This window comes from Chanodichthys erythropterus, chromosome 21 (genome assembly GCF_024489055.1).
Source record: "Chanodichthys erythropterus isolate Z2021 chromosome 21, ASM2448905v1, whole genome shotgun sequence".
Taxonomy (NCBI): Eukaryota; Metazoa; Chordata; class Actinopteri; order Cypriniformes; family Xenocyprididae; genus Chanodichthys; species Chanodichthys erythropterus.
In genome coordinates this window covers 4,706,729-4,728,900 of record NC_090241.1, presented here as the reverse complement: position 1 = coordinate 4,728,900, position 22,172 = coordinate 4,706,729, and the positions used below count along the sequence as shown (strand labels likewise).

Genomic DNA, 22,172 nt, shown 5'->3' with positions numbered 1-22,172 from the left:
AGCATATATGTGGCTGCTGGTGAAGATTAAAAAACAAAAGTTTTATTCAAATTCTGAATATATTAGTTATTAGGCTATATATCACATAGAAAGCACGCTAAGAGCACTCGGTTTATAATCAATAAAAAGCAGTCACTCATCTCAATTCAACACAATCTCACAAAGTTCTGTTATAATCAATGAAGCTGACTGAACAGTGAATCTCGTGCAAAAACTCTGACGTTTTAAAGCAGGATTTTTACTTAAAAACCATTGCGTTCATGAAATCAACAGATATGTCTTTGGCAACATTACTCAACGCTACAAAACATGTTGCAAATGCTCAAACACAGATACGCACTGGATCATTTGCCAACTCTGTTTTGCTAATAGGTTATTCACGAGTTTGTGTGCCCATATAATCTGAGCATAAGTAGTAAACAGATTTGGCTTGCTGTCTGCTATAGACAGGTTTGGAGAGGATATTCTCCTCGAGCTCCAATAGCCTCCCATAACAGGCAGAAAAATGTACAAAAAGGAGGAGAAGGGGAGGAGGAAGAATGCCGAAAGAACTAACAACAGGAAGAGGTAAGATGCTGGTTTTATACCTTGGTATAAATTGGAAGATTAGATGGATGTCTTCCCCCCGAAATTACATTTAATAACCTCATTTATTACACAGAAAACAAACCAGCAGTTAGGGTTAGTTTTTTAGTCTAAAAGTAATCAGAAGCAGCAGCAGGCAGTGGTTTGAGAAAATTACACACTATTCTCATGTCCGTCCCCCTCAGACTGGAAGGGGGCACAGGGATGTCCATGGGGGGTCAGAAACCCCCCTATGGCACCAGACCTGAGCCTAAATTGCCAGCATTACACACACCCTCAGTCTTTGTCTGGCCTCGTCTGATGATTCACTTACCTTGCTACCTGCTCGAAGTTCCTGAGATGCTCTACCAGCCTTGTTACCTTGATCCAGTCATCCTTCGTCTTCTCATCTCTGTGCCCTTGAGTGTGTGTGTGTGTGTGTGTGTGTGTGTGTGTGTGTGTGTGTGTGTGTGTGTGTGTGTGTGTGTGTGTGTGTTTGTGTGTGTTTGTGTGTGTTTGTGTGTGTGTGTGTGTGTGTGTGCTCTACAAGCTCAAGTTAATATCAAGTATTCCAAGTCTGCCAATTACTCTTTATTGATCAACTTACCTGTTTTGTGAGTTACTGCCGCTTCATTAATAAACTTACCTGTTTGAACTGATCAGTCTTTGTTCCCGTCATTGTGTCCTGTATGACACCTGTGGTATAAATATATAAACTGTTCAATTTATAATGAGAGAATTGCATCAGTTAGGTCTATAATTAAAAAATAGTAGATTATTATATAGGCCTACTGAAAATGGCAGTGTGAATAAGTAGCTATTCATATGAATTGGGTTGTGTATCAGTAAATGCCTGTTCTTCTCAGTTAATGCAGCAGGAGAAATTTAATAAAATTTGATAATAAGGTGTTTCTGTCCACATCACTAACTAAAATTGTATTTTCTTATTGCCTTAAGCAACTGTTGAATATTTTAATGGGATACATAATTTCAGTCACACGGTTACACCGTGCAAAAATGGGTCAGAAAGCACCAATGGAAGCACTGAAGAAAATACAACAGAGTTTTATAGCCCTTATTCAGAGCAGCACCATGACAGGTATGAAAACGAGTCTGTGAGGGATAGACTTATCGTGTTTTCAATGCCATCCACGGTATAAAGCTCCTAGATCACTTATAATTTTCCATAGCTCATATTGTGTGGGGGTTTTATGTCTACTGAAAGATATTTTGCAGTGTCTTGTCAGCAGAACATTAAATAACAGTACAACCCACTGAGATGTCTATCCCGCAAAGCTGGCTCTGCTGTGAACAAGGTCTAGACAAATATTCAATTATTTTTTGTTACATTTTATGACATCACTTGACTCTTATGTACCCGTGTCGATGCTGTGCGCTCTTGTATTGTTGTGCCATTTAGTAATGTAGTCTAAAACACCAGGAGGCGCTATTTCTTTCCCCAAATCACATGCTTCAGCTCAATGCATTCAAATCGTGCTACAAACATTAGCACAGGTGCTGTAGTGTTGTAAAATGTTAGGTGTGTTTTCTTTGATATTATGCCTATGTTGAAAATGTTTCTGTCATAAGCTTGCGGAGGTTAATTAAATCACAGACACAAGATAACCATAATTTCATCTTATTCTATTCATCCATTCATTTATTTACCTTTTTTTTAAATTTTTTTTTTTTTATTCTTTTATAGTTTTTTGTGTATGTGTGTGTGAATATACTTGTTATTTTCAGCAGGCACACACCGATTTAGCCTACATCCCATCTATGGTATCAGCGAAGCTGGCGACGCGACGCGACGCGACAAAACTACAACGACACTATGGTGTAACGGGACACTCAGATGAGCAATGTGATGTCACAGGAAACCCGTTACACACTCCTTTGCTGCTTCAGGGGCCTCAACTCATTACCGAGCACATCTCCCAGTACACTCTACATACTGCCGCAGCGGACAGCGGAGGACCGATCAAACAAGGTAAGAGCGAGAATTTATTAACGCATGTCAACATTTAGATTTACTCGACGCTTATTCCCCGTTCTTGGTTTCTAAATAAACTCATTGCGCACTTGCGCAAACTTTACTCCATCCTGATATGCATTGCTCAGAACTGAAATAGAAAACTTATTTGAATGAAATATTTTAACTAATTAATTTCTGTTTCTTGCTATTAGCATGATGAATCATTCCAAGGTTTATTAATTTGCTTGTTATTGAGGAACCTTTTTCTTGTCAATAGTGACATTTTGGCATCTTAATTTCAATAAAATGTTTGGTAACACTTTATTTTAATGTGTCCTTGTTACACATGTTACATACAGTAATAACTATAAATTAGGCATGATTACATGCAACTAACCCCAAACCAAACCCTAATCCTACTCTAACTATAAAGTAAGGACATGTGCTTAATTAATATTACTCAGTACTTATATGTTTAATTACACAGTATTAGGGACACATTAAAATAAAGTGTAATATTTAAATAGTACATTCATCAGAGTTCAGAGTGATTACATTTGCAATAACCTTTAAACATTATACTACAATAAAACTGTCATTTTACCTTACAAAATAGCTACTAACAGTCGTGGCAGACTGATTAATCTGCCAAAATAATCAATAGCCTATTTGGCCACTTTAAGGTTATCAGCAGTAATCATGCCTGACTGGACGATTAACAAAAGTGGTTGTTTGCAGTGTCATTCCAAAATCTACGGACAGCTTTGTCCCTGTGTGTGCTTATTTAAATTGGGCAATTATTTGCAGACATTAAATTATAATTGTCACTCAGTATTACAGTCCTGGTGACACCCTAAATGCCTCCAAAATAATAATAAAAACATTATCAGCTGACCACTAATTAACTTTGTTGTCTTTTAATTGAAAATTAAAGTGTATAGCTGTGCTCTGAATAATGAATATCTTGAACACTTGATTAAATAAACACTGAGAACACAAGTTGTGAAGAAGACCGGTTTTAAGAAAAATCATGATAGTTTATTATTAACATATTTCACTGGACTGTTTAGATGCTTTTGAACATTCATATTTTCTTACTTTCATACTTTTATTAAGATTTGACTTACACTATAACTGTTACATAAAAATAAATGTTTACTGCGTACACAATTTACATTACATTTTAAGAATTTTAGCATTTGTTATTATTACAGTATGTCAATGTGGAATATGCGCACATGCGATAATTTCTTTAAAAATGACTGAAGGATTTTAGTCAAATTACACTGTTAGCCCGGATAAGTTGAATTTACTTTAAAAATTTGAGGAAACTGGTTGCCCTAAAACAATTAAGTAATGATTAAGTAATGTGAACTTAATAATTCGAGTTCATTTAACATAAAATGTTTTGTAATATTAATTATTTTGTAGTTATTACAACTAGTATATTTAAGTTCAATGTACTAAGCAAGTTAACTTGCCACCAATCAAAATTCATCCATGCCTCCCATCATGCATTGCTGCATGAATAAATTATGAGCTGAATTGTCTTAGTAATTTTCTTTATTCTCACTATTTACATTTTGCTGTTTTTCTGTGACTTTTTAGTAGCTTGTTTTCTAGAGTTGATCTGTTTATCAGAACATGTTGCTTGTCACCGATTCACAGGCTAATTCTTGATGTCTGTGTGTGCCTAAAATATATATATATTTTTTTTTGTGATAAAGACAACTTTAAAAAAAAAAAAAAAAAAATTGTATTGTAGAAGTTGATCCTCCGCTGTAGAATCACAGTGCTGCTGTAATCAATAATGTAAATCTAACTCAGAGATTGGGCTCTAAATGAGTTCAGTGATTCAGATCAAATAATGATTATGTGATAACCAACATCACCTGATCATCTTTGAACTTTGCTTGTCTGGTTGGTTTTAATGCAGTTAAAACTGCCCAAACAAAATCTAATATTAAAAAGTTAAGGGTCAAGAGCTCAACTAAAACAAACCCTGACCCTAGATGATGGTAACTTAAAAATTGTGATTTTCTCCTTTGGTGAAAAACTATAAAAAGGTAAATGTTAGAAAAAAATGTCTGTAGAACAGCCAAAACAAATGTTCCAACTGCTCATCAACAGCTCCTTGAATTCACACACACCACGACAAAATGGCGTCATTACCTGCCACAAACCAGTGTGAAGGAGGCGTGGTCAGGAGAAAAACTTCATAAGTGCATTTAACTTACATTTATTAACACATTCAAATACACCCACAAATTAGTAGAATTTACTTATATTTTATAAGTAATGCAACCAAACTTAAATATTTTAAGTATATTGTAATTATATTTTTAAGTAAATATAAAATCCGGGCTAAGAGTGATACCAGTTAATACGCACTTCATTTCTCCTGAATACAACTTTGTGCTGTGTCACTTTAGGATAAATCCATATAAGTGAAGAGTGGAAATATTGTGTGTTATATTCTTGGGTGTATCCTAAACGGACATGAGTTAAACTAACTGTCATTGTGCTTCCTGATTTAATCAAGATCTGGAGGGTAGCTTTTTGTGACCAGGCCCAGTAGAGAGAACGTGACAGAGAGCGAAAGGGAGGGTTTGGGTATGAGAGAGAGGGGTCTCTGGGAATGTCACATCTATAAACCACTCCTTTAGCTTCACAGGAAGGGCAAAAAGTTATCATGTTTCGGCCCTCTGTTTTTCCACCAAGTGCCGGGGTCATCCAATCATCCAAAATGTCTAGGAAAACACTTTATTTTCACATTCCTATTAGTATGACATGTGATTTATGCCCACTGCCAACACCTGAATGGTATAAGATTTATAGCTGTTTTTCCTCTTTTAAAGTTTCATTAAGTATTTTTATGGTCTGTTTTTGTATTTCTTTCATCGTGCCACTGTCTTTTTAATGTAAATGAACAGCGCTTTATTGTGAAAGAAAACAGACTGTTCAGCCAATTAAGAAATGTTAGTTATCAAGGTGCACTTAATAGATGCTGCTGCTACTTCATAGATCCAGAGTCATCCTTTTACATATGTTGATCTTGAGTTAACAAAGAAACCTCACTATACATTTCTTTCTGAACTTTAATTCTCAAAATATTCAGTGTGGAAAGACAGTGGGTCTCATTCACTAATAATTACATACACTATTCGTATGTAATTCGTATTCATTTTTCACAAAGATTGCACACAAATTTGCTAGCTGTACATAACATGTATCTGCAGCTTGAACTACAACTCTCTTTTACTTCTTATTCTTTTACTGATAAGCAAGGCTTACATGAAATATATTTAAGATCTTTTAAAATTTCATCTTATAAGGCCACCAAGCACGTGTAATTTTTGCGTACAAGTGGTTTCGGTTGATCTTACATTTTTTTGTAATTTAGAGTAAAATTTAGAACGAAAGTTATTGGTGAATCATGATTTGTTTGTGAAAATGTGCAGATTTCACATTCAAATTCGTGCGGACGCATGTTTAGTGAATGAGACCCAATGTTACTACTCTGATACCTTTGTATATGGGCAGCGGACAAATAATATGGATATCAAGATTGTAGGTACAAATACACTGTCCTGTGAATTGACAAACTAATTTTGCACAGTATGCTCTTTTAAAAAAAAAAAAAAGTTCCTAAAGGGTGTTTTCGCATCAGTGCCATAGAGGAACCATTTTAGGTTCCTCAAAAATCCTTTTTAGTAAATGAACCATGTTTTCTGTGTATAAAGAACATTTTAATAATCTAAAGAACTTTTTTTATATATACAGTACCTACAAAGACCCTTTTGTGCAATGGAAAGGTTCCATAGATGTTAAAAGGTTCTTCAAATTGGCTAAACTAGATCTAGGTGACCGTGATGTTAGGGTTACAAATGACTCAACTGACAGACGCAGTTGATTACTGTTTTCAAACAGGTTTCCTGATCACTCATGAGCAACATTATGTTGAGCTGGCTGGGATTTTCAAATCAAGCAATGTTGAAAGTATCTCAGTGTTTATACTCTTCAGTATCTGACACACTGGATACTGTATGAGACATTCATTGAGCTTGGAACTACAACAGTCTTGACTTGTGCGGTTTTCTGAGTTAAATAAATCTACATACTCTGACCTACTGATTCAGATGGAAAATCTCTGTCATTTACTGTGAAGTTTCTGGAGGTGTGATTTGTCATAGCTCTCATTCTGGACAGAAAACAAGGCATACAGTGTCCCACCAAAAACATTTGGTGACTTTGGCCGCAGTTAAAAATGTATCACTACAGTCATTGCATTGAGATTACATCTAACCAAGTGCATTTTAAACAAAAAAAAAAAAGCTGTTTGCTTTAAATGAAAAAAAAAAAATAGATATGTGGTTCAAAATTCATTCTTTTATGTTGTCAAACTTAATGAACTTGTTCACAATTTATGCGGTTTCTCTGTGCTCTGTTTAGACACCTGTGTCAACTTGAGTTGGTTAAAATGTGAAGTTAGATCTGAGAAAAGCTTTAGCGTCATTTGTTTGCAAGTGCCACTTGCTTTGATTTTTTTTTTTTTTTTTTTTACTGCAGTGTATAATTCAAGTGTGGTTAAATTCAGTGGGCATTCAAATATTTTTATATAACAGAGTCTCTCTCTCTCTCTCTCTCCCCCTATTAAAGGGATAGTTCACCCAAAAATGAAAATTCTGTCATTAATTACTCACCCTAATGTTGTCCCAAACCCGTAAAAGGCTGGAACACACCAAACTAAGTTTTCTCAGTGTGTTCCTCGCAGTCGGCTGAAGTTGGTCCTCATCGGCTTTTTTTCGGCTGATTCGACATGTTGAATCAGCATCGGAGCTCATCGGTCCGTCGGGCCATCTGATCATTCTGATTGGCTGTTCAACTACTGTCACCTGCTGGTACGGAAAGGCATTTCATCTTACGCAAGCGCAGAACGCTTGGCCGTCGGCTGTCGAGCGTCGGTTTGGTGTGTCAGGGCAACTGATGCTGCCGATGTGAGCCAACCCCGCAGTCTGCTTTCATCGTCAGCTTGGTATGTTCCTGCCTTAAGACTTTTGTTCATCTTTGGAACACAAATGAAGGTATTTTTAATGATATCTGAGTGATTTCTGTCCCTCCATTGACAGCTACCCAATTACCACTTTGAGACGAATCCATATGAATCAAGCAGTTTAGTCCAAATTTTCCGAAAAGTCTTGATCACTTTATATGAAGAACAGATTTAATTTAGGCTTATTTTCACATATAAACATTGATCAACTCAACCGAACCTGCTTGACACGCGAGAACAAGCTTCTGCGTAACACGAGAATGAACCTCATTGGTTCTCGCACACTCAAGCTTCCGTTTACCACAACTGATGTGTGCGTCGATGAATGTTTATATGTGAATAAAAGCCTAAATCAAACCTGTTCATCATATAAAGCGTCTTCAGAAAATTTGGACTAAATGGCTCAATTCACCTGGATTAGTTTTACAATCTCTTTATGAACTTTTTGAACCGTCAAAGTGGTAGTTGCTGTATGAACAAAAGTCTTACAAGTTTGGAACGGCATAAAGGTAAATACATGATGACAGAATTTTCATTTTTGGGTGAACTTTAACCATAACTTCTTTTCTCTTACAATTATGTTACATCATCTGATCTGTCATATCTGAAACAAATAGCAAAATAATTTAAATGGTGAAATGAAAGAAAAAAAATCAATTCTTTATTTATTAAAGTCCCTGTTAGTAAACAGAACATACATCTCTCTATCATAAATGGCAGACTAATTCTTCCTCATTTAATGTGGTTTTGTGTAATTAAAACAGATAAAGCTAGGTGAAATCTATATACAGTATAATACAGTATTATATTAATATCATTACAGTAGTGCAACATAAAAAGTCCTCCACAGAAATTTCTTCAAAAGTCACAAGTAGTGCCATTTTGCATCAAGAAATATTTCCTATAAAAAATAAAAAAAACACTCGTATGTTAATTCACTTTGTCTGGACTTCTGGGAAGCATGTTCATTTTCAAGACTAAAGACAAATCCAAAATGGATAATTTTCCACATATGAGTCTAGTCATGTGGTTTCGGGTCCCCATCCAAGCAGGAAATGTTTGGAGGCCGAACAAAAGAATCACATGATGTTTCAGCCCCTTGGCCATGGCCATACCGACAGGTATTAATTTAAAAAGGAAATAACAGCAGAACCGAGGCAGATGTTAAAGATGTTTTGGAATGCTCTGATAGTTCCACATGGAACACCATAAAAAGAATAAACCGGGGTTGTGTATAATCAGACTGAAGTCCAGGATGTCATAAAATATTCGCATGTAAAAATAGTAAAAACTTTTTGCAAGCAACTTTATTGTGGCTATAACAGATCTTCCTAAGCTTTGAAGCTGATTTATGATGTTATCTGTATCGAGCAAGCCAAAACAGCCACAGTGAACCGTGTAATGTATGTTTAATGATGCCTTCTTAACTTTTGAGTTGATTATCGGCCTCCTGATGGACTGAACTTTCATGTAAAGCAGATTTTGATTCCGCCCTCTTCTCCAACTTAAGAACAGTGCCGTTACTGCACTCCTGGGAGCGGAGTAGGTCGACAGTTCACCTAGCTCTAATGGCTTGTTTTCATGGAATTGAAAATGTACTGTCAGTTGCTTGACCAAAATAACCAACAGAAACTCTTAAGGGAAATCTCTAATTATATGTTTTAGCTCACCTTGTTTGGTTAAGAAATAACCTAAATCTACTAGCAAAGTTTCTGATAATCACTCTATTCTTTGGATGTTTAATAATCTCTGTTCGCTTTCAGCTGACGCATTGAGATATTTTGGATACAAAAAAAAGCCAAGCAGTGGAACCATGTTTGGATGCTGGATTACCTCATTTCTCTTACTGCTGGCAACCTCTGAGGTATTTGTTTGTCATAAACAATGTTTTATTAACATTATTATATCATTTTATAAGGATAACTTGCCTGTGAAAAATCTCCTTGTAGGTATTTATTGAAAATCCATTCACTCTTTATCATTAGCGTAAAGGGATAGTTCACCCAAAAATGAAAATTCTGTCATCATTTACTCACCCTCAAGTTTTTCTAAACTTGTATTGATTTCTTTCTTGTCCTGCACACAAAAGAAGATATTTTGAAGAATGTCGGTAACCAAACAGTTTTTGGTCCTCATTGACTTCCATAGTTTAAAGGGGCTGTTGATAATGATTTCACTTTTTTAACTTAGTTAGTGTGTAATGTTGTTGTTTGAGCATAAACAACGTCTGCAAAGTTTTGATGCTCAAAGTTCAAAGCAAAGGGATATCCCACATCAGCTACATAAATTAAGCAATTAACCATTGAGAAACGTCCTGTTGCATTCTACATGTTGTCACTTCTTCTTGAGTCTCCATCATTGTCCGACTCAGGTTTGAACATAAAAGGCTGAACAGTTACTTTGAGTCTGCGTGAGGTAATCGGCGCTGCTAACATGCGCTCTTGAAACTCCGCCCTCTTCTTGAGAGCAGCAGCTCATTTGCATTTAAAGGGATACACACCAAAACGGAGCGTTTTTGCTCAGCCACAAAAAGTGATAAATTTAACATGCTATTAAAAATATCTGTGGGCTATTTTGAGCTAAAACTTTACATACAACACTCTGGGGACATCAGAGACTTTACATCGTGTAAAAGTGGTATTATATGACCCCTTTAATATTTTTTTTATAATTACCGGTTTGGTTACCGACATTCTTCACAATATCTTCCTTTTATGCTTAAGTGAAGAAAGAACTTCATGCAGAACAACTTCAGGGTGAGTAAATGATGACAGAATTTTCATTTTTGGGTGAACTATCTCTTCAAGTATAACAAAACAAATGTATTAGAGTTAGGAGTATGCAAAAATTAAACATGTGCCACATGTATGCATAACTTTTATGCATTTCAAAGATCTTTGATACACTCAAATATTTGATTTGCAAGGTTTATGTATCTGCCATTCTCTATCGTTCATCATTTAATGTCATTGTTGATCTCTTTTCTTTGTATTTTTGAACAGTTTTTTGTGGTGGTCCTCTCAGAGAACGACACTGGAGGTACGGCACAAAAGAATCCTCATGAACTGGACTTTGCTCGCCACAATATTTTGAACGCCCAGTTTGAATGTTACCAAAAGATTATGAGAGACACAAATCACAACAAAACAGGTGAGAGGTTCTTATTTCACAAAGATTCTTGACTATGAGATATAAAACATGCTCAAACATATCGTTTGTTGGATCTAGAACAATATTCAGAATCTCAGATCAGCATCTATCTCTTAGTTAGGCCCACCTTTTGAAAGTGTTGTTCATCCAGGTTTTGTCAAGATAACAGTTTGGTTTTTATGATTTTTTTATTAAGACTTTTGTCATTGTACTTTGGGTTTGTTCTTTAGTAAAGGTCTGCTAGTCAAGGCAGTTACAGAATTCCACTGAAAAAGGGAGGTTTATTTCCTCCCCTCAGTCTCAGTCGACCTCTGACTTGTAAGAGCATTGAGAAACCACATGATGTTTTGTCACATCATCCTGAAAATTATGGGAAAGCTCTTATGTGAAAGGATGATTGAATGGAAACATACTGTGTGGTTCATTGCTGCGTATGAGACACAAGTTACAGTTGAACGACAGCAGTTGAAGCTTGACACAAGGGGAGGCGGATGTTCCGTGACGGCTCTTAAAAGCTATTTGGCAAGGACCCTCAAAACGTATGATTTATTTGGAATGGAAAGACCTTCCTAAAGTATAATTGCCATTGCTAATGGCAGTTATAGATTTTATGTGTAAAAAATAGCAGCTTTGTTTTTTCGCCAAATTCAATCACTGGCATTTATATTGTCATTGTACTTAGCCCGAAACAAATTATTAAGCTATTATCTGTAAAATAGTTTTACTTTGTGTTAAGTTTACAGTCTATGTACAAAATAGTTTTCTGTACCTAATATTATAATGGAAACATCTTAATTCAGATTGATTTGAATAGTGCATTTAGCAATAAACACATTTAGTTCAGAGTGAAAAAACTCACTAGAAAGATAAATGTATACACAGATTTATTGTTAGTATTGTTTTTTTTTATTGCCTGTAGTCTTTTATTATTCTACTCCAGTCTTGAGAAGACGAGAACCAGACACCAAATACGCATACCAAGATATTTGGTCTTAAAGTCGGCATGAAACGGAATAGTCCTTTCTTCCCTATTGTGACTTACATGCGAATAAAACAGCTTCTCAAATAAGAAAAAAAAAAGTAGGACAGGACTTGATTTTGACCACTGGAAAATTATTGGATGGTTGTGGTTTGCTATTGCTGTGATGTCATGTGAGTGACAGGTTGCTCCGCCCTCATGCCAGTAAACACATCATCAGAAAAGAGATGTCAGGGCAAGAGGGAGGGGAAGCTATTTTGATTAATGAATAAAAAAGGCACATTAATTATTATTTTTTTAAATATGATGTATAAATAATTTATACTGCAATATTCCTTTAAAAATAAAAATTGTCCGTTTAGAATTCATTGTTACTTAAAGAGGTCAGCAAAACCAAGACCACAAGATTAAGATACCAACTATTAATTTATTAATAACTGCAAATTATTGTATTGCAGATACTTCTAAGTGTAAACGGACCTGGGATGGATGGCTGTGCTGGGAGCATTTGGAAGCAGGATTCACTTCGGCCCAGCACTGTCCAGACTACTATACTGACTTTGACACCTTAGGTGAGTCCCACGTAAGACTTTCATCTTGCAGATGAACAAAGGTTACTTCTTATACATAAACTTTATATAAAAGCCCGACTAACCGATTACCAAATTGTGCTTTATCAGAAATGGCGACAAAGATTTGTACTGATTCAGGCCAGTGGTTCATTCACCCAGAGAGTAACAGAACATGGACAAATTACACGGGCTGTACACACAAGTCTCATGATCACAGAAAGGTGAGCTTGAATTTAGTATTACACACTTCTTTTTTGAGTTTTTGAGTCTCTTATCCTCACCAAGGCTACATTTATTTGATAAAAATACAGCAATATTGTAAAATACTGTAAAAATAAAATATAATATTTTATGTATTATTAGGAATATTTTATTCCTGTGATGGCAAAGCTTTTTTTTTTCAGCAGCCATTACTCAAATCTGTAATGGCAAAAGAATGTATTTACATTGCTCAATTATTAATAATGGTTAATATTATTATCAATGTTAAAAACAGTTTTTGCTGCTGAATATTTTTGTGTAAACACATTTTTTTCAGGAAAGAATAAAAATACATATTTCTTTACCAGCAAATCAGCATATTCGAATGATTTCTGAAGGATCATGTGACACTGTAGGCTGCAGTAATGATGTAATAAATTCAACTATAAAATATAATAGAAAACAGTTATTTTCATATATTTATTGTTTTTACTGTATTTTTGATCAATCAAATAAATGCAGCCTTGGTGAACGTAAGAGACATCAATTTTTGACTGGTTGTGTAATTGTTTCTCTTGCTCATATTGAATGGTAAATGTTGTATATATTATTTATTTATTTATTTTAGACAGCACTTAATCTCTACTATTTGGTTTTGATTGGTCATGGATTGTCGCTGATATCGTTGTTTACGTCTCTGGGGATATTTTTCTATTTTAAGTAAGTCACATGAAAAAATCTTATCGCCGTATCATAGAAAACGTACCTCCCTTTTCACCCAGTCTAATATTGTTTGCTGTTTTTTTCCACTCAGGAGCTTAAGTTGCCAAAGGATAACTCTACACAAGAATCTTTTCTTCTCCTTTGTGCTGTACTCGGTTATAACCATCATCTTTTTCACTTGTGTTGCAAACAACCAAGAAGTAACGCATGCTAACCCAGTAAGTGTACAAATAGAATAGTGGGCTTTCGTTTCATGCACAATATGACCAGGAATGTGCATTAAGAAAGTCAACATGGTCGTACTGGCACTGACACATGTTTTTTCTCCCAGCTGAGCTGTAAAGTGACCGTGTTCATCCACCATTATCTCATGGGCTGTAACTACTTCTGGATGTTGTGTGAAGGGATCTACCTGCACACCCTCATTGTGGTGGCAGTGTTTGCTGAGAAACAGCAACTCATGTGGTATTATCTTCTAGGATGGGGTATGTTTCTTTAAATCAACTTACCAAAATGCACTATAAAATGAACTGGATTTCTGTTTTATCAATGTTGCAGTTTTCTGACAAGGTTTGTTAACATTCAATAACAATTTTATTCTTTTTAAATGTTTTCCAGGCTTCCCGTTAATACCTGCATTTATACATGCAATATCCCGAAGTTATTACTACAATGACAAGTGAGTGAAATCCAAAAGAATTTGTAAGAAATTGAACAGTTTGATCCTGCTTAATGATTCTGGTTCCATAGTGACACAAAATTCTGTCATCATTTACTCACCCTCATGTTGTTCCAAACCTGTATGAATTACTTTTTGCTGCTGAACACGAAAGAAGATATTTTGAAGAATGTCGATAACCAAACAGTTGCAACAGTACTTTTTTTATTACTATTATACCTTTTAACCATATTGTTTTGAGAACTGCTTTCTGAGCAGTTTTGAGATATTGAGCTTCAAATTTTTTGCATTTCATTCAACTTTGTTGATAGAACTTTTTTGTATTCTCAATAAAAAGTCCCAAATTGTACACAACATAAAAACATCAGAAAATGTAAAGTTGTCACAGAATAAGAATAATTCTGTTTTGTCAGATAGAACCTTATAATTCCAAGGTGCAAATTTTTATTCAGTAAGGATGCAATAAATTAATCAAAAGTTACAATAAAGACAGTTATAATGTTCCAAAAAGTAATATTTTAAATAAATAATGCTCTAATCAGCATATTAGAATGATTTCAGAAGGAATGTTACACTTAGCCTTGGTGTAAATAGCTTAATTCTTCCAACTTTTTTTTTTACAGATTTCTTACTTTTTTGACAACTCTTTTGTTCCATTCACAATAAATTCCGACTGCACATTTACAACTCTGCTAAAATCTAATTTCTTATGGTGTAGATTCATTGAATAGCTGTGCAGTAAACACAGTCAAAGTATTGTAGTACCGCCAAACTACCGAGTACCAAGGATCTGTAGAACATCTTGTGAAATCATGGCAATGATGTCACTGAACATTTAATGAAGAATTCATGCTTTTATTGGTTCTGCTTTCCGTAAATCTGAACTTTTCTCACACTTTTTTCCACAGCTGTTGGATAAGCTCGAACACTTCTCTGCTCTATATTATTCATGGGCCCATCTGTGCAGCCCTGTTGGTAAGTCTGTATTCTTTTTAATCTTACATTCTCTCTCCATTTCGTTTCATCTCACTTTATCTCTCTCGTTTATCTTCTACACACCCATGGCATTGTATGTGTATCTGCATGAACTTGTTTCAAAACATCAACTTAAGTGCTGGCAATCAACCCTTTTAATCAAAGTGCCGTGTTCTCTTTTTTGTTTGTGTTGGGGTCATATCTGATATCTGATTATGCTGCCCATTAAAAGCTTGTAATGGATAAATGAATGAATCTTGGACTGACTTCTGCAATGCTGGAACTGCAAGTTTAAAGCTGATTTTGTGTCATTATAACAATTATTGCTGTTTACAGGGCCATTTAGGCATTCAGAATGGGGGTTGATGATGAATATAGACTGGGTCAATGACCGATTTTCAAACTATTTGGTTCACCACCAATCTTAAATATACACCGATCAGGCATAACATTATGACCACCTTCCTAATATTGTGTTGGTCCCCTTTTACTGCCAAAAAAGCCCTGACCTGTCATGCATGGACTCCTCTAGACCCCTGAAGGTGTGCTGTGGTATCTGATACCAAGATGTTAGCAGCAGATCCTTTAAGCCCTGTAAGTTGTGAGGTGGAGCCTCCATGGATCGGCCTTGATTGTTCAGCACATCCCACAGATGCTCGATTGGATTGAGATCTGGGGAATTTGGAGGCCATCTCAACACCTTAAACTCGTTGTTGTGCTCCTCAAACCATTCCTGAACCATTTTTGCTTTGTGGCATCCTGCTGAAAGAGGCTACAGCCACCTGGGAATACCGTTTCCATTAATGGTCTGCAACAATCCTTAGATAGGTGGTATGCGTCAAAGTAACATCCACATGGATGGCAGGACCCAAGGTTTCCCAGCAGATCATTGCTCACAGCATCACATTGCCTCCGCCGGCTTGCCTTCTTCTCATAGTGCGTCCTGGTGCCATGTGTTCCCCAGGTAAGTGACACACACGCACCCGGCCATCCATGTGATGTCAAAGAAAACGTGATTCATCAGACCAGGCCACCTTCTTCCATTGCTCCGTGGTCCAGTTCTGATGCTCACGTGTCCACTGTTGGCACTTTCGGCGGTGGACAGGGGTCAGCATGGGCACCCTGACTGATCTGCAGCTCCATACACAACAAACTGTGATGCACTGTGTATTCTGACACCTTTCTATCAGAACCAGCATTAAATTCTTGAGCAATTTGAGCTACAGTAGCTCATCTGTTGGATCGAACCAGCCTTCGCTCTCCACGTGCATCAATGAGCCTTGGTCGCCCATGACCGTGTCGCCGGTTCACCGCTGTTCCTTCCTTGGACCACTTTTGATAGATACTGACCACTGCAGACCGGGAACACCCCACAAGAGCTGCAGTTTTGGAGATGCTCTGACCCAGTCATCTAGCATCACAATTTGGCCCTCGTCGAACTCACTCAAATCCTTACGCTTGCCCATTTTTCCTGCTTCTAACACATCAACTTTGAGAATAAAATGTTCACTTGCTGCCTAATATATCCACCCACTAACAGGTGCTGTGATGAAGAGAGAATCATATTCACTTCACCTGTCAGTGCTCATAATATTATACCTGATCGGTGTATATGGTTATATCTTTGGCTGTTTATATGACAATTTACAGGTATTATTACAGACTATAACATAATCCAAAATTTAGAATTCAGCCTTGAATCCATGCTAGAATGTACAGTGTGGCTTTTTTTATTTAAACACGGAAATAAATGAAAGTTTTGTAAAATGTAAAATACAGAAAGGTATGAATTAAGAAGTAGCTTTATGTGTACTGTGTCTTTAGAGAGTTTTGGTTTTGAGGTACTGCAATGCATTTTTTTTCTCTCTCTCTTCATAGTTGCTCTTTTCTCTGCTTGTTGTCCTTAGGTTAACCTCTTCTTCCTTTTAAACATTGTGAGAGTGTTGATCACAAAGCTGAAGGTGACCCACCAGGCTGAATCCAGTCTGTACATGAGGGCCGTCAGGGCCACCTTAATCCTGGTACCTCTGCTGGGCATTCAGTATATACTGCTGCCCTACAAACCAGATGGACGGCTTGCCTCCGAGATATTTATGCACATAATGAACATACTCATGCATTATCAGGTAGGTGTTGTTGACAACAGGCAAGGAATCAAATATCAGTTTATCAATTTAATATAAAAATGCAAATAAATGAATACGTTCTCAAACTGACATATAATAGACATATTTAAAATGTTTTTTTTTTTTTTTTTTTAAATGTAGTTAAATGTTACAGAAAAATAAATCACTTTTCAAACTGATAAATAAATAGACTTTTGAAACTTCATGATTTAAAATGTTAGTTAAATGTAACAAAAGAATATTAACAAATTTTGGTTACACTTTATTTTGAGGTGAACTTGTTAGCTGTAAAAGGTATTGAATAATATTAATTAACAACATGTAATTGCTTTATAATGAGGGTTATGATTAGGGTTTGGTTTAGGGTTAGTTGCTTGTAATTATGCATAATTTAATGTTTTTATTACTATAGTAAGTACATGTAAGATGTGTAACAAGGACACTGTAAAATAAAGTGTTACCCACATTTTTAAGTGCTCAAATCTACTTTATCGACATTTTTTAAGTTGCTTGGCAATTGGATTAAAAATATGTATTGGTGAAAGGATAGAGAAATGCAGTTTGTAAATGCTTTAAAAAATGTCCATTTATACATTTGAATGTATTTTAAATGTTACATTTAAAAATGATGTATCAGTTTATAACTTGCTTCATTATTACATTTTAAAACATGAATTAATCTATCTAAATGTATTTGTTTATATGTAAAAAGTTATTTATTTACCATTTTATTTAATTAATACATTTTATAATTATTCTATTCATTTTATATTTAAATGGCACCTATACACATTGGTTTATGCTAAAAAAAAATCTGTAACTTCGAGGCTTAAAAAATATTTTTATTTTTTTCCCCACAGGGCCTTTTGGTTGCCACTATATTTTGCTTTTTCAATAGCGAGGTAAGCATTTTTTCCGAACTCAATGCAACGTTTTTCTTTGATTTAGCTCAAAACATATTTGTATTTGTCATTATACTTAATATCTGCCTCTCTTTTGTTTGTTTAGGTGCAAGGTGTGTTGCGAAGGCACTGGAACCAGTACCGCATCCAGTTTGGCAGCACATTTACGAACCAGGATGCCCTGCGTTCCGCATCCTACACGGCCTCCTCCATGACAGAAGTCCATCGATGTTACAGCATCGACAGCCACATGGAGACTCTAAACGGCAAGAGTTTTCACAATCTGGAGAACACCATTCTCCGATCAGACAACCTGTACATGTGAGAAACTCTTTGACTTTTGGGAGAACAGCCTCATGGAGAGCACCACTGACTGAGATGTGTGCCTACAGGACATACATCTGGACACTTTGGACTGTAGACCCCAGGAAGCCTTTCATTTTCCCTTCAGGCTTCAGTGATCTCCAGTTTATGGATGGGAACTGCAGAAAATACTGTATTTTATTTGGAATATTAAAGTCACGTGAACATTTTCCACAGTGATCCAGTGAAACACTATGGAGAACATCACACATTGTCAGTCTTTCTGATATCTTTGATTGAAATGGAGGTGGACTGAAGAGCATAACTTAATGAAGCTTTTTTCTTCATGGCACTGCGTTTAAGTGAAGTTTGAGCCACCCTGATGCATTGGATGATGGTTGTCACATTTATGGATCTATGGATTATTCTAGCTCAAAAAATCTGTAGTAAAAGAAAGGAATAAACAATGGAAGACCCAAAATCACTAGGATGTGATTTCAGAAGATACCGATGAGCTTGTCCTGCTCTTCTTCTTCATCCCGAACTTCACCTTGTTATCAGTTATGAGATTAATTTTATGTGAAATTTAATCCACATACAGGGCAATATTGACAATATATTCTATGTATGCAAAATGTTTTGTTGTCTCTTAGGAGTACTGAGTTTGTATATGTGTATATATATATATATATATATAATATTTGATTAAAGAAACCAAAACATAATAGAGTTACTGTCATCAAAATCTAGAGTCACTGTAAACATACGTTTTCCTGCTAAACGACTAGCAGATCTTAGGATAAACCAGTCTGGACTAGCTTGTAAATTCCTGCTGGCCTGACATGTCCTTTCAGCAGGGTTATCTTATTCACTTTTGATTAATCTGAATGTCTTAAGCTAATTTATCTGTAGTTCATATGAATCTTGGTGTAGGTGAGTCTTGTTGTTCAAGGGTAAGTTACATTAGCACATGTGGGTTTACAGTTTTTGGAGATCTGCAGATCTACAAACAGACGAGGTCTCTATGTGTCTCTATGTCTGGAACATACAGATGCGTTTGGCACTGTTTTCACTGTTGTGTTTCTTAAAACATTTTATGTGCACATGCTGGATAAATAAACCTTCCTATCTTGAGGTATAAATGCATTTCTACATCTGTGTCTTATGCATGTTTGCATGATTGTACTTTGGGTATAGAAATAAGGTCCCATTCATTAACGTTAGTTAATGTTAGTACAAAAACATGGAGCATTTTTTGTACTTGTTTTAGTTGGATGTTTGTCTAACATTTTTTAAGAATTGTTTTAGAATGTTCAGATTTGAAAGTTACATTCCCATAATGTTTGAACAATGATCAAATAGGATGTTTCCTTAAAGGGTTAGTTCACCCCAAAATGAAAATTCTGTCATTTATTACTCACCCTCATGCCGTTCCACACCCGTAAGACCTTCGTTAATCTTCGGAACACAAATTAAGATATTTTAGTTGAAATCCGATGGCTCCGTGAGGCCTCTGTGAGGCCTCCATAGTGAGCAATGACACTTCCTCTAAAAACATATTTAAATCGGTTCATGTGAGTACAGTGGCTCAATATTAATATTATAAAGCGATGAGAATATTTTTGGAGCGGCAAAAAAATTAAATAATGACTTATTTAGTGATTCAAAACACTGCTTCATGAAGCATCAGAGCACAAATGAATCAGTGTATCGAATCATGATTCAGATCACATGTCAAACTGCCAACGGCTGAAATCATGTGACTTTGCTGCTCCGAACAGCAGATTCGACACACTGATTCATCTGCTTCATGAAGCAGTGTTTTGAAATCGGCCATCACTAAATAAGTCGTTATTTTGTTTTTTTGGTGCACCAAAAATATTCTTGTCACTTTATAATATTAATATTGAACCACTGTACTCACATGAACCGATTTAAATATGTTTTTAGAGGAAGTGTCATTGCTCCCTATGCAGGCCTCACGGAGTCATATAAAATATCTTAATTTGTGTTCCGAAGATTAACGAAGGCCTTACGGGTGTGGAACGGCATGAGGGTGAGTAATAAATGACAAAATGTTCATTTTTGAGTGAATATTTGTGTAACCAAGAAAAAATATTTTTTAAACATTGCTGGCAGTTTCAAATGTTCAAACGTTCTTAGAACATATTTTTGTTATCTGGGAAAGTATTGTTTGTTTATGTTGAAATCTTATTGTAACGTGTTACCGGTCTTCGGTAGGGCTTTCCTTTCTTTTCAGACATTAAAAAGGTCCAGTTACTTCAAGACTGTTTGTTTGAATCTCATGTTTTACAGTAAAACTGATATGATATTATTTAGTCATAATGACTCATAGGACATTTCAGATTTACCTCCAATCTGTAAAAACTGACTTCTTTGTTCACTGTTTTGAAAAGAATGTTGAAAACATTGTGCCAGTGTAGGTGTATTCTGATGAAAGTATAAGTGCTTAAAGAGCAAATTCAGGTTTTAAACATCTTGGAATGATTTATAAGATGTTAGGTATCCTGCATGAATGTCCACTTGCTGCTATAGTCAGTTACTATAACTGGAGAGATTTTCCCTCAAATTATTTCCTGTTTATTTCAGTCAGATCTGTTCCCTGTTTATTCTCCAACTTCCTATATAAATAATCATATTTACATAAGCGGATTATGAAAAGCTGCTTGTTAGACATAACGAACACATATCTGAGATATTATTTAAGTATATCCTTTATATTATAGCTGTTAGCGCATTTCCCACTGGAATACTGTTTTTAAATGTGTTCTGTTAAAGGCAGCAGATTACTAAAGATACTGTTGGAGGTCACTACACAAAGGGATATGTGACTGATCCAACAGGATGTGTAACTTCCTCACTAATACACACATACAAGCATGCACACACACTGTGGAAAAAAAAAAGTTGCTGAAGTAAACAGTGTGCAGCTGACATGTGTCTCTGCCTCGGGGAACAGCACAGGAAGAAGCCTCGGATTTGGTGCTGCCACACAGTATGGGGTCTCGCTTCTCACTCACTTTCTCTCTAAATGTGTGTGTGTTATTCTGTAAAATCTGCAGTTATCAAAGTTTGCAGAGATTGATGTTCTGTGATTGTTTGCATTGGTTCCATATGTGGTGTAGGGGCCCAGGGGGAAGGGCCTTCCCTTGTCATCAGCTCTTCTGTCAGCAGAGGAATTACACACATAAGGAGCTGCAGCAAGTGCAAGCAATGGGCCTCAAGCAATTTCCAATCAAAAGAATATTTAAAAATATGTTTTTACATGTGAATGAATCATTTTAAATGCATCGTTGAGGGCAAAGATAAAAGATCTTCTTTAAAATCACAATGGAAACAGCTTTCCTTTGTTTGCCATGCTGAAAACCCCCTTAAACTAGCCTAAACTGGTTCAAGATGGTCTCGCAGACTACATATGGAGACTACAGATCTTGTTTTTGTCTAATGAACATTCTGAATTGGAATTAGAATGTCTGAGAAGTGACATGCTGTAACCTGGTGACTGTCGCCGTTGGTCTGCACCTGTCAGTGCAGTATGAATTGGCCTTTTAGTTGCTCTAGATCAGGGGTTCCCAAACATTTGCATTTCAGGACCCACCTAAACATGCAGCTTGTAATCTATCTCAAGACCCACCAAAATATTTTAAGTGGAGGGGGTTACAGCTGCTAACATCCCCATTAGTTGCAGAAGGACATCATACGGTATGTTTGTCCCTAGTCAAAAGAGATTCAGTAATTGATGAGCACTGTCTGTCCTATTGTGGCAATGTGGCAGACATTGTGAGAGAATTATTACAATGAAGGTTATGGACTGTACTGGAACCAAATGGCACTTTGTGTCTTTTACAGTGAGGCCCAGTCTCTGAATATGCTCCAGCAAAATTCTGTGTATCATGTTGTTTTGAGACAGAGATCGACCGAATGGTAGGACTTTGAACTGAAAGGTTTG

At 36.0% G+C, this 22,172-nt stretch overlaps 1 protein-coding gene across 1 annotated transcript; it reads left to right on the top strand.

Moving 5' to 3' along the window:
* Positions 1 to 2,453: 2,453 nt before the first annotated feature.
* On the top strand, positions 2,454 to 20,476 carry calcrlb (calcitonin receptor-like b). The gene is made up of 13 exons (XM_067373540.1): positions 2,454 to 2,554; positions 9,356 to 9,456; positions 10,595 to 10,742; positions 12,180 to 12,293; positions 12,402 to 12,514; positions 13,123 to 13,214; positions 13,309 to 13,435; positions 13,549 to 13,702; positions 13,836 to 13,896; positions 14,805 to 14,871; positions 16,779 to 16,997; positions 17,858 to 17,899; positions 18,006 to 20,476. The coding sequence occupies exons 2-13, from the start codon at positions 9,406 to 9,408 to the stop codon at positions 18,222 to 18,224; spliced, it is 1,407 nt and encodes a 468-aa protein (XP_067229641.1). The 5' UTR covers positions 2,454 to 2,554; positions 9,356 to 9,405; the 3' UTR covers positions 18,225 to 20,476.
* The last annotated feature ends 1,696 nt before the right edge of the window (positions 20,477 to 22,172 follow it).

Bases quoted from the DNA above. Each gene is read 5' to 3' on its own strand.
- calcrlb (XM_067373540.1), top strand. From the start codon at position 9,406: ATGTTTGGATGCTGGATTACCTCATTTCTCTTACTGCTGGCAACCTCT. The intron at 9,457-10,594 runs GTATTTGTTTGT...ATTTTTGAACAG, and splicing joins TACTGCTGGCAACCTCTGAG to TTTTTTGTGGTGGTCCTCTC. The intron at 13,897-14,804 runs GTGAGTGAAATC...TTTTTTCCACAG, and splicing joins AGTTATTACTACAATGACAA to CTGTTGGATAAGCTCGAACA.